Source organism: Antechinus flavipes, chromosome 3, assembly GCF_016432865.1.
Source record: "Antechinus flavipes isolate AdamAnt ecotype Samford, QLD, Australia chromosome 3, AdamAnt_v2, whole genome shotgun sequence".
NCBI lineage: Eukaryota > Metazoa > Chordata > Mammalia > Dasyuromorphia > Dasyuridae > Antechinus > Antechinus flavipes.
Window position 1 is genome coordinate 452414103 of NC_067400.1, and position 14206 is coordinate 452428308.

At 34.2% G+C, this 14206-nt stretch overlaps 1 protein-coding gene across 2 annotated transcripts in view; it reads right to left on the minus strand.

The window, feature by feature from the left end:
- Nucleotides 1–14206, minus strand: part of FRY (FRY microtubule binding protein) — a 514411-nt gene that overhangs the window by 474516 nt on the left and 25689 nt on the right. Inside the window, exon 1 of one of the 2 annotated variants that reach the window (XM_051986491.1) lies at nt 1482–2158. The exons of the other annotated variant lie outside the window; for it this stretch is intronic. Coding sequence (XP_051842451.1) covers nt 1482–1501 — 20 coding nt within the window. The 5' untranslated portion in view covers nt 1502–2158. Of the gene's footprint in view, nt 1–1481; nt 2159–14206 lie in introns of those variants that run through there. 2 annotated transcript variants of the gene reach the window in all.

The window sequence follows — 14206 nt, forward strand, 5'->3', positions numbered from 1 at the left end:
GTTCCTTTTGAGCTGCCTTCATGTTAATTAGCTTCACAGTTCTTTTCTTTCTTTCTTTTAAGTGAAATGAATGAAATATACTGTATGAAATACACAAAATATGCAGTAGTGGCTGTGTCTTTGTGTTTCAAGAATACAGTTTTGTAGGACTGTGTGTGCAGCTGATTCAGGGCTATGCTTTAAATTAGGCAATGAGTCTAAAACTATTTTAAAACACCAGGGTCAAGTCTCAAAATAGGACTTTTCCATTTGACTAACAACAAGAAAGTCCCCAAAGATTTTCCTACATTTAGAGGGGGAAAATAAATATTTTAAAGATAACATTTTATATTGTGTAGACTTTTATGTCGTCAATAACCAAGAAACAAACTGGAAAGAAAAAAGACTAGATTTTTGCCAGTTTGTCTTCTAAGCCGAAATCATAGCCTTATCACTTAACAGTTTACTTGAAACAGTAGTGAAGTAAAATGGGAAAAAGAAAACATTTCCCAAATAGGAATATCAGCTGGACATCATTAAATAAATCTTAAATCCTATCAGTGAATAGCAATGAAAATTAAGAACTTGAGGGGAAAATGATAAAGTTATAAACCCAATTTTATTAAATGTCCTGCTCCTGTTATTAAATGTATACTACACACATATTGTCAAATGTGACTGATAAAACCTCTTATAAAATCAGCTGTGGAAAGAGATATCTTAGTGGATGCAAAGTAATTAAGCCAAAAAGCAAGAAAGTGCAGGAAATGTTGTTTTATGACCTTTCAGATCATTAATTATTAATGTCATCATCTCAAAGTAGTTTTCATGAAAGCTTCATTTGACCCCAGTGACCTTTATTGTTATCATTCATTTTTCCTATTCTCACACCCCCATCCTTCATTCAGTAACAATATCCTGGAACATACCTTGGCATAACCATGCCCTCACCTCCCCATAATTTTCTCCTTAATTTCCCTCAATGAAATCTTTATTGCTTGAAAACAAAACAAAACAAAACAAAAAACTAGCCTTGACAATGAGACTAATTGCCCCTTTTTCCACCTTTATTTTTGCAAACCTATAGGTAGATATTTCCTATTTGGTAACAGCCTGACCCTCCTAGGTTTCACTTAATAATCATTCTAGGATTCACTCATAATAGCATTCTTTGCTTTGGGATTTCTCCCTAATATTCTCATCTATTCACTCAGGAAAAATCTACATTATTTAGCATATTGCCTAGCACATAGAAAGGAGTTAATATATCTTGTTGGTTGAATGATTATGCTAAGTAAGTTGCCATCAACACATCTGGATGATTTAGTTTCAATATATTACACATAACCAGGGAAATTAATGACATGCATACATTATAGATCCAAATGAACCCAAACAATCAGAAACCAAGATCCATTCTGGCAATAATCTCTCCACAGTTAAACTAAGATTACTGCCAATATGGAAATCTATCTTATAGGAACAATCAGGAAATACCCTACCTTGTGTGTAGACGGAGCATCCGTTTCAAAAATTTCTTTGGGAACTCCAGGCTGGAGGAATACAATGAATACTAAAAGATGTTTTGGTCCACTAGACTTCCCTTGCAAATGTAGTGTAGACATAGCCTTAGAGACTTTGCTTTATCTCCTGCTTATTCTGGATCTCTTCTGGATTCTGAACTTGGATTATTTTTTTTTTCACACTTTGCCTGAGTCCATAGATTCTACCAACCACTCCGTGAGTGTGGTTCCTAAATTTTACTGTACACCCCACATCTCTTTATCCTGTTGAATCTTGCCTCCCAATTATCTCTTCAGCATCTCCTCCTCAGTATCTCATCAGCAATTCAAGTGTAACATGACCAAGATTGTTGTCTGCAACTTTCCTCATAAACTTTTCCCCTTACTCTGCTCAGTCTTGTTATCTGACTCTTCCCTTTCTTGCCTCTTACCCAAACTCCACCCCCTAATGATTTGCCCTTTATGGATCCCAAGCCTCTCTTTCAAATCTTAGTTTTTATTTGTATTAAATGTCCTTAAACAACTCCCCCACTTCAGAACCTACAGTAAATGTGTCTCTTACTTCTATCTTCCCAAATCTCATTGTACATCCTTATTGAGATCTCATATTATAAAAATAAAGCTTCTAAAGTTTCCTCATTAAATAAGGAACTGACAATCCATAGCTAATTGGCAGTACAAAATCCGTTATATATCCCTTATGAGTGTAATTTATTCATCATATCATAGAGTGCTTAGTTCTTTTTATATGAAAAGAGGTAGCCTGTGCCCTTATGGATTTGACATTAGATATATTAAATGAAATATCAGTGATCTTGATATGATTAAATCATTTGTTAAGAGGTGCTTGGGAAAAAGAGAATGGCTTAAGTAGACAACATCAGGTACATGGGATTATAGATTTAGAATGGGTAGTGACCTGAGAGATTTTTAAATTCAGTCCCCTCATTTTACAGATTAACTGGCTTCTGTTGTCTATCAGCTATTTCATCCTGACCACTGGCATCCTGATCAAGTCCCCTAAACTCATCAAGGCCTCAGTTTTCTTGTCTGCTAAATGAAAGATTTATAACTTTATGGTTGCTTTCCAGCTCTAAGCTTATGAGTTTCATGAGTCTATGGGTATGCAAAGAATAAAATGAATTAATTCCTTGGACAATCTCATCTGGCCTCTAGGGTTGGGGAGAAGTGAAAAAGTGCTGCTTACTTTACAACTGGCCTATTTTTCTCATGTTGGTTTAACAACTCTGTGTGTGTGTGTGTGTGTGTGTGTGTGTGTGTGTGTGTTCAAAGTATAGCCCCTTCCATACTTCATAGATCTCCTAAAATCTCTGATTCTGCAAACAACAGTATGAATTAAAGTAGTACTGTATTCTTCAGTTGTTCATGTTTCAAAAAGGACAGTGAGACAAGATGCAGACAAGGACACACACACACACACACACACAGACACAACACACACACACATGCCTACATCTGTATGTACATCTAGGGACAAAGCTACAGACAGCAGGAAAGTAAACTTTAATTGTGGGCACAAACCTTTATGTTTGTGGTTTTAACATTATAAAATAGGCTGAAATTTAGTGAGGCCAAACATGGTAAAATTACATTTCAAAGAAATCTTAGAAAGCCTTAAAAAATTGGGTATGGACATGGGAGTAGAGAAATGTTTTATACATCCAGAAAGGACAAAAGTCATAAAGAAACAGGGTAATAATGATAAAGTGAAGAGCACTGTTCATTTTTCCTCCCCCTAGAGGCCAATGCAATTTGGCCTGGCATGGGGAACTGAATTCATTTTATTCCTTTCATTTCTCATTAGTTCAAAAGACTCCTAGAAACTTGGAGCTGAAAGAAGGGAACTTTGAGAGATCCATATTTCTCATGTAACAGACAAGAAAACTGTGTGATAGAGGGATTTAAGCAAAACTTATCTCTTTTATCCTAGCCAATTGTCTATCTCAGACACTACTTTCTGCTGTCTAATTGAGACCACCCCTCTAATCTTAGTCCATAAAAATCTGAATTTTTTTTTCTGAAGTAATTGGGGTTAAATGACTTACCCAGGGTCACACAGCCAGGAAATATTAAATGTCTGAGGCCAGATTTGAACTCGGGTTCTCCTGACTTCAGGACTGGTGCTCTATCCACTGCACCACCTAGCTGCCCCCAAATCTGAATATTCTTATTGTTCTGTCTGTTGTCTGCATCAGACAGATTTCTTGTCTTTGGTGTCTTTTAAAAAAAACTCAACGAGGTGTCTTTATTTTGGAATGTAGAAGATATAAGTGGAAAGATACATTTATCTAAGTGCTGAGAGCAGATAGGATTTCTGTTAGCTCTTATTAATTTCAAATTTATTTTAATGTTACTGTTGATAGCCATTCTCCATATTACCACATTACTATTAAATCATCATATCACAGATCATTAAAAAACCAAAGCTCTAGTCTTTTTCTCTTAATTATCATATCTTCTACATTAAAATCTTGGCCTAATTTCAGTCTTCTTGGTTGACTTATTACTCCTTAACATTGTTACTATCTTTACCTTTTCCCCTGCTAAGCCTCTCTTTTCCAGATTTTCCTATCTCAATATACCCATGATTGAGCAAAGGAAATCACTTTTTCAAGAGAAAACTATCCACTTTATTATGATGATAACATCTATTATTTACATTGTTTCTATCATTTGATTCTCACTAACAACCCTGCAAAGATGCTGTTATTATACCTATTTCACTGATGAGGACACTGAGTATCTTGCCCAGGGTAACACAATCAGCAAGTTATCTAAGGTACTGTTTGAACTCTGATATTGGTAATTTTTAGTTCATCATTCTTTTTTCTATATCTTTTACATATACCATTTGTTTTTTATCTTATATAGAACTTATTAACATAACTTTCTTCTACTATAAAAGCAAACTATGTGGTACAGTAGATGAGTAGGGGTTCAAATCAAATCTCAGATACTTACTAGCTTTGTGATACTGGGATACTTAATTTCTAACTATCAGTTTCTAAAGCACCTACTATTGTGAGGATTAAATGAGATAATATCTGCAAATCTGAAAGTGACGTCTAAATAATAGCTATTATTAGAATTACTATTTTACTGCTTTTAATAAGTAGAATACTAATTTAAATCTTATTACAAATTCCTCTTTTGTTTTATACCAATTGTAACTGACTAGTCTTTATTTTAAAGTTTTTCTACTTTTACCTGTATTACCATTGGCATTTTACATTAGCATCTGACCTCTCTTCTGAATCATGTCTACTATTTCACAGAAACAGAATATAGAGATGGAAGAGACCTTAGAGATTATTCCATTTCAATTCCCATTTTTCAGATAAGGAAACTGAAAGATTAAGGAATTTATTTACAGTGATATAAGTAGTGAGGGACAAAACTGGGATTAAATCTCACTCCAAATACAGTGCTTTATTTATTATACCAGTATACTTCTCATGTTCAATTATTCCCACCCTTACAATAGTAATCAAATCTAACAACATATGCAGCATTATGAATTTTTAGCCTCCTGCTTCTCCACTTAGAGAAGTATCTTTGGTCTCTTTAAGTGATACAATGTGTTTTTAAAATTGTTGTACTTTGAGATCTCCCCTATCAATTATTTTAAGAATACCAGATATACCCAAAATAAGACTATATCGCTCCGCTTATGTCTTATTCTTATACTTGTAGTAGTCTGGAACTAACCCTGAGTTCTCTGGGGATACAAATTATTTCAAATACTTAAATCTTCCTAAGGCACACAGGTCTGAACTGATTGTGTCCTCTGGCCATCTTAACACTGAAATCACTTTGTGTTGACTCTAAACATTGTTTACATACTTATCTGCATGTATTATTTTCACACAAGTACAACCTAAGCTCCTTGAGGACAGAGGAACTCTTTCTGCTTGGCCAGAGATTTGCTTTTTCAATGATTTGATTATCCATTACTTAAACTCTTAATTTTATCTAGCTACAATTCAATTTTGAATTAAATTTAAAAAATAAGTTGAGATAATTAATTCTTCCATTAGGCCTATAAATCAAAAGTGATAACTTCTGTCTTATTAATTCTTGGAAAGTTGAGGTTAAAGCTATCCATTTCCAGAGAGAGAACTTTCAGAGAGTCTGAATGTGGATCATAACATAGTATTTTCACCTTTGTTGTTGTTATTGTTGTCTGTGTGTTTTTCTTTCTCATTCACCTCCCCCTTTTGAATCGAATTTTCTTGTACATCATGATAAATGTGGGTTTAGAAAATTGCACATTTTAACCTATATTGGATTACTTGATGTCTAGGAGTGGGGAGAAGAGGAAGAGAGGGAGAAATTTTTTCAACACAAGGTTTTGCAAAGGTGGACGTTGAAAACTATCTTTGCATGTATTTTGAAAAATAATTAGATATTATTTTTGAAAAGAAAGAAAGGTGGAGGATGGAGTATGACCTGTTTATGGATGTCTGGACCTTGGCATATATGTAGTAGAGTGTTCACTGAAGTCACAGAATTCATTTCCAGATTGTTCTTTTTGTCACTGATTCACTAATTCACTAAATTTCCTCATTGTATCCCAGGAATACTTAGGAGGAGCAAGCACAGAAAAAATGCTTCATTAGCTGTGAACAATGACAGTGAAATCTTGAAGGCTTTCCTTCCATCACAGTTCCTCACTGCCAAGTTGTTTTTTTTTTTCCTCATTATAAAATAATACCTTTGACAGCAACTACACAATCATTTCATTATGATAAAAATCAATCAACCAATAAACCATCAAAAACAGAAAACAACAAAAATACTGCAACAAGCAAAGACAAGTAAAGGCCAGAGCTTCCAATTACATAGGTAAAATTCATTTTGAAAGATTTCAGGAGTATAAAACACTGTGAAATTTCACAGCTTATTTAGTACCATTACCCAGAGAAGTTATAAAAATGAAGTGATTAAGACAACTGAAAGCAGGTAATGAAGACTTTAATTTTCTTTTCTTTTTTTAAATAGTATTTTATTTTTATCCATGCAAAGATGATTTTCTACAATCACTTCTGCAAAATCTTATGTTCCAAATCTCTCTCTCCCTCATTCCCCTTTCCAAGATATAAAGTAATTAGATATAGATTAAACATGTGCAATTCTCCTAAACTTATTTCCATATTCATCATGCTGCACAAGAAAAATCAGATCAAAAGAGAAAAATAACATGAGAAAGAAAAAAAAAAAAACCAAGCACACAAACAACTACAACAAAAGTGAACATTCTCTGCTTTGATCCGCATTAAGTTTCATAGTTCTCTCTCTGGATGCAGATGGCATGTTCCATTCCAAATCTACTGGAATTGCCTTGAATCACCTGATTATTAAAAAGATCCACTTTCTTCATCCAATAACCTTATTAGTTCCAAGGAAAACTAACCAGCTTAAAAGTAACTCTTCCTTGTCATTAGTAGTCATCATGGTTGACATTATGATGGTTGTATTATCGCCTACTAATAGCTAGCATTTAAGTAGCACTTTAAGTACTTTTCAGTAAACATTACATTGTGTGTTTTTATCTTCACAATTATAGGAGGTAAATGCCAGTGTCATCCCCATTTTACATATGGAGAAACTAAGGCAGGTAAATATTCAAGAACTTGCCAAGATTCACATAACTAGTTCCTGAGGCTGAATTTGAACTTAGATCTTGACTCCAAGTCCAGTGTTGTAACCACTTATGTACCTAGCTGTCTCCAAGCAAAGGGAGAGAGAAAAATTAGTGTTTAGGAAACAGACTCCTTAGGTGAGGTAACAAATGTTTTTTAAAAATCAGAATTATTCCCATTTTTAAAAAATGTTGGTTTAAAAAAAGTCATTTAAGAGCAGTCATTCTTTAAAAAATTCTCTAAAACTAAAACCTCCCTTTTTGATTGACTGATCTCTACTGAACTATTAGAAGACATATTCTTTCTGTTGTCTATTGGCTTAAAGCCACTTCTGTAGACTACATATTTAGAGAGAAAGTAACAAAAAAAAAAAAAAAAACAACTCAAAGGCCAGCCACTTAAGAGATGTGAATATGTAACTCCCTTCCTTCCTTCTTTCAAGAGGTGGGGACCCATCAATGTGGAACATTGTACAGACATGCTGGAGACAGCTGAAGAGCTGGTTAATTTCGTTGGTTAATTATTCCTCTTCCTTTTTTATTTATTGTTTAGTACAAAGAATGGCCCTTTGGGGAGGAGAGAGAGGAAGAATACATTTGAAAATGAAAATGATGTTGAAACAAAACCAAAAAAAAAAAAAAATGAAACCCACTAAGCAGCAATTCTTAACCTTTTTGGTGGCTTTCTGGGGCAGTCTGGTGAAGTCTACCTATCCCTTTTTAGAATAATAGTTTTAAATGCATCTAAAATGTGTAGAATTACAAAGGAAGCTAATTACATTGAAATACAATTATCAATGTATATATAAACAAGGTCAGAGACACCAGGTTAAGAACATCTGTACTAAAAGGTTAAAAAAAAATTATCATCAGCTGGTGAATAGATGGGAGCTATCTTTTCTGCTTATTAGTAATGAGATTTTAATAGTATTTCTAGGACCAAATAGGGAGAAATACGCACATATACAAACACACACACACATATATATAATATACATACACGTATGTACATATATGTACAGAGAGAGAGAGAGAGAGAGAGAGAGAGAGAGAGAGATCCACATCTAAATCTACATATAAAAATATAAGTGACAACTCTGGACTAAGCCAAGAATGAACTTTGTTACTTATCAGAACTCAAAGCCTATTGTGATTTTTGCTTTGGTATTAATTTTCAATTTGCATTTTAGGGTCAGGTTCAGGTCTTGCTTCAGTTAGATGTATAACTGCGAATCCTCCATCTTTCTCTTACTCTCTGGATAAAAGAAGTTTTCTACATGGAAAATAATGTTGCTTTTAATTTTTAAATGCCCTTTTAAAAAAATTTGGCAGGATCATCTCATTCTAAAAATATCCATTTGTTATGGATCTTTATGTTAGATAGGTGCTTTAAGGACAAACATCATTGTAAAGCATAAGGAAAAGACAAGATTTGGTTGTTTTTTTTTTTTTAAACAAGATATCAGAAAAACCATCCTTTAATATGCAATATTCCATTAGTATCCTTGGAGCTTCAGGATTCTATATGTTCATGTGGAAAAAGAAATAGGGATACAGATTGGATGTGATTTCACTGATATACAGAACATAACAAATATGGAAATTCCCCCTACTAATGAGGTCAGCACCTTCTTTGCAAGAGATAACACTGGAGAGTTGCCCAGAACCATGAAAGGCTAAGAATACTGCCCAAAGTCACAAAACCAGTATGTCTCAGAAGTAAGATTTGAACTTGGGAGTTCCTAGCTCCAAAGTTAGCTTTCTACCCATCAGGCCACACTGCTCAATGTAATATATGAAAAAAAAAAAAAAAAGACAAACCATTCTTTCCCTCAAATATCATAGATGTTACTGGGGGTAAACAACATGTACATATATAAAGTATATATAAAATATATGACAAGCAAATACAAGGTTTTTTTGGAGGGAAGGGGAGGCAATAGCAGCTAAGGTAGTCATTAATGGTGTGGTAACTGAGCTGAGCGCTGAAGGACATGAGAGATTCTGAGAAATAGAAATAAGGAAGGACAATTTTTGGATGGCTTCTGCAAAGCTGGGATGGGGATAATTCATGATAAACCTGCAAAAAAGTTAAGTTAGAACTAACCTGTAAAGGGCTTTAGATGCCAAACAGAGAAACCTGTATTAAGTCCTAAAGATAACAGGAAGTCACTGGAAATTACTGAACAGGGGAGTGACATAGTCTTGACCAAAAAACTAATGTTCAGCAAAATAAAATGACTTCCTCCAAATGGCAGAAATGGGTTTCAAAGTCAGGTGTCCGAATGCCTAATCTAGTGCTCCCCTTCCCACTCCAATTACATTATCTTGCTTCTTTCTCTAAAATGGGGATTATAGAATCACAAATCAGGGATGAAAGGGGCCTCTAAGGTCATTTAATCCAATCTCTTCATTTTATAAAGGCAGCCCAAAGGGCCAAAGAGGTCAAATGACTTGCTCACAAAACACAGGCCATAAATTAATCTGTCAATAAGCATTAAACACCTGCTATATGTCACATGCATGACCATATGAAAATTTCATTTTTATGATAATGCTATTCAAAGATGGTTGCTGGGTTAAAGATGGAAGTCTTTATAAATGCTTATGATACCACTATCTTTTGTGGAAGAAGTGACATAAGGACATTGCATACATGGTCTAAGAGTATATTGATGAAATTGAGATAACAAGACTCTTAAAACAGGGCTCCAACCAGCTTTCAGTTCCCTTATTTTTGATGTTTCAATACAGCAGACATTCCTCATGACCTTCAGAATCAAATGCCTTTATTTTTTCTTTAGCTGTTGATGACCTATCCCCACAATACCTTTCCAGCCTCATTAAACATGATTTCTTTCACACAATCCGTGGTCCAACCAAGTAGCCTTTTTTTTTTTTTTAACTGTACTGTACTCTGTGCTCCTGCCCTGAATGTCCCTCAATCCTGGAATGCCCTCTTCCCTCATATGGAATTTTTAAGATTCATAATCTCTTTCCAAATTCAGCATAAGAACCAGCCTTGGTTGGCATGTTCTTCCCATCTTCAAGTTACCTTGTTTATTATGTACAAGAGGGATGATAGTGAGACAGCAAGACCTGTCTTATATCTCTGACATACACCAATTTCCTGACACCTCCCTTTCCCACTAGTGATTTAACCCCTTAATGTCCATAAGTAACTCTAAAAGGTTTTAAATTGCTAAGAAGGTGACAATCTATATTAGGAAAGGAAGTTTGTCTATAATTGATGAATCAGAGGTCCAATTGCAAACCCTTTTTATATATACCTAAATTTGTGCATGTTTCTTCTCTCCTTGAGGTAAGGGACAGATTCTTTACTGCCTTTGTATCACTTCCAACCCCACAATGGTACCCAGCACATAGTATATGCTTAATAAATGGGAAATATGATACCCACTGACCAAGTAACACAACTTTCTTCCCATCAATCCAGGAAAATATTAGCCATAAGATATGGGACCATAGATTTAGAACAGAGGCCAATCCTCTTATTGAGAAAATAAAATTTACAAGATACTAAGCAGTTTGCCTAGTCACACAGGTAATGAATGGAAGTAACAGAATTTGAACCCAAGGCCTCTGATTCCATCCAGTGTTCTTCCCTTATATCAAGATACCAGTTCCTTTTCATAATGATGGAGAAAAGCCCTCTTTGCCCCACCAACCCAAGCCATTTTAGAGATTCTCCAGGGAAAAGAGCCACAAGCATGTCTCTCAGGCAGCCCTAAAATCACTAAGAGTTGGCCCACAATAGTAGGTGACCCCTTCCCATCAATACTTGAGGATCTTTTTTCAATTTGTTAACTAAGTTGCATTTCACTGAGTATGCTTGTCCTTTCATATATACTGAGGAAGCTATCTGCAGCCAGGATTCAGTAATCAAAGAGTTTTAAGAGGATTGTTTCAAAACCAACCTAATCAAATCTTTGCCAGGAAAATAATATCTGCACTTGAGGCAGAAACATTTAGCTACACATTTATGAAAGCTATCCACAAAGGTCTTGTGGGATTTGGAGGAATAGTTATATTCAAGTGTAAAAATAAATGGAGCAAAGGTATTGCCCATCACAAGTGGAATTGATACTAGATTTATAATCATAAACCTAGCTCTTGCTTTTAGAACTTGTGGGATTACTGAAAAGTCATTTAACATCATTAAATTTTAACCTTGTTCATAAAATGAGAGGCTGCACTAAGTCTCTGAGGTTAAGTTCAGAATCCTAGGTTCCTTGGTTCACTTGTACACACAATGATATATAGCACTCTATTAGACTGTTGGATGGCTTTTTACTTATTTTGTGTATTTTGGGAGACAAAAAGGATTAAGTGACACCCAGGGTCACAGAGCTGGTAAATGTCTGAGGCAACATTTGATCTCAGATCCTTCTAACTCCAGGCCTTTCTTTTATCCATCAGGCCACCTAGCTGCCCCACATGGATCCTTTTAAAAGTATACACACATTTCCTTAGAATTTAGCCACAAATTCAGCCAAATATAAGACACTTCTGTTTCCAAAATTATGCTAGATATTAAATAAATAGAAGGCATTGAATAAATATTTTATGAATTGGCCTTATTTTATAACCAAGGTATTATTAATATGCATTATTATAACCAAAAATTCAAAATACTTTGTGTCTATATTTAAATCATACATTTGGAAACACTTATTCAAAAATATTTCCATCTTCTATGTCAAAATCTTTTACCTTAATGTGCCTTGGACTTTGGACATGTGTTACCTATTAATCTATATTATCAATCAAAATGTCAACATATCTTAAGATGCCTTATTTAACATCTTTCTATCTGATATATTGTGGACAATGATATTATTGGGGAAGGAACAAAAATGATAGCTACCTTTTGAAATTTTAGCCGAACATGATCACTTGATGATAATTAAGTTATAGAGACCATTTCTCCTTTCTCTTCTAAAGTTTTATATATATATATATATATATATATATAGTGATGAATAGAATGAACTCTTGTATAATTCTGTTATATCACTTCTGGGGTCTTAATTCTGACATGAACAAAGATTAAATTAGCTAATGTTCCCCATGAAAAACATACAAGAGGACATCTGAAATACATACACAGCAAATACTCTGTGATTCCAGGAAACATCAATCCTGCAGAAAACTGTTTAGAGCTTATGAAGAGGGCAGGTTTATAAAGCTCTGGCCACAGAGAGCTAAGAAAGGCTGAATGTTATCGTGGGATAAAACTGTTGGACTTCTAGGAATGGAAATCTATGATTAATTAGGCTATAAGTTACCAATGAAAATGTGACTTAATAAAGTTAGTTCTTTACTATATTTTTGTTCATAGATTGGCTGTTCACAGTGAACACATGGTTTTGTGTTTTTGCCTGATGAATATCACCTTTAATGAGGGGGTGGAGGGAAGAGAGTAAAGAAAGAAATCTGAGACCCAGCAACATTTCAAATAAATTTTATAATAAACTTTAATAGCACACTCTGAAAAGTTATTGACTTACATAAAGAGGGAAAGTTTTAGGTTCTGATAATTAGAGCCATTTCTAAAGCCCATTTTATAGCAAGTAATTAATAAGACTAAGATGACACGAACTGCTGGGCAGGGAGCATTCAGCTCATTCAGAACAGAAATATGAAGGAAAAATCTCTTTGTTAACTTAAAGCAAGTTTTCTTCACCTTTTTTTTTTTTTGTCATGAATCTCTTTGGCAGTCTGATGAGGCATATGGGCTTCCTCTCAGAATAATGTTTTTAAATTCATAAAGTAAAAAAATATAGGCTCACAATGATCTTGAAATGCAGTTTCCTAACAAGACAAAAACAAGTTCACAGAACCCAGTTTCAAAACTTCACATTTAAAGTTTCTAAGTCAGTAAGAATTCTGAATCAGACTTTTCCCCCCTTCCACTACACCCAAGGGATAATGTATGGTACAATGCATTTTTGTAAGGAAATCAACTTGTAAAGATATAGTCACACTTAGGAATCATTTTCATATGAGACTGCTGGAAACACTATTTTCCATTTCTCTTGTAGTCTCTAACATCTGGTACAATGATTTTGGTATACAGTAGGTACTCAACATGTATCTAGTGGCTAATGGGCACATATTGAACAATCAACAAGCCTTTATTAAGTACCAACTAGATATCAAATATTGTGCTAGGGATTGAAGCTAGAAATTCAAAGAATGAAAATAGCTATTTACAGAAAGGGTATATTCTAAAGGAAGACACAAGTCCATTATTGTGTGTGTGTGTGTGTGTGTGTGTGTGTGTGTGTGTGTGTGTAGTTATTCAATTGGCTCACTTGTGTCCAACTCTTTATAACTACATTTGGGGTTTTCTTGACAAAAATACTAGTCATTTGCCATTTCCTTCTCTTGCTAATCTTACAGATGAGTTAACTGAGACACACAGGTTAAGTGATTTGCCCAGGTCACATAGCTGGGCACTATATCCACTGTGCCACCTGGTTGCCCTTTATATGTGTGCATGTGTTATATATACTTGTCTCATATGCAAATATATACTGCCAAATATAACATAATATTATATAATATAATACTGCCAAAGTTAATTTGTAACTTTAATCTCATACCAAAGAAATACTTTATGGAACTTGATAAAATGTAATAAAATTTACCAGGAGAAACAAAGGGTCCAGAATATCAAGGGAAATAATAAAAAGGTAGATATGAAGAGGGAATGGCAATTCTAGATCTTGAACTAATAAATGGTTTGATGTCTAATATGTAATATTAGACATCAAACCATTTAGTACAGATTGGACTAGATGAGAGAATCAGAAATAATAGAGTTCAATATCCCAGAGTTCAATAAACCCTAAAAATCAATTACTTAGGAAAGAATTTCCTATTTGATTAGATAATACTGCTTGGTATGTTGGAAAGCGGTCTGGTAGAAATTAGGCTTATACCAACATCTTCTACCACAACAATTTGAAAATGGATACATAAGCTCAATATTAAAAATGAGAAAGAAAATAAATAA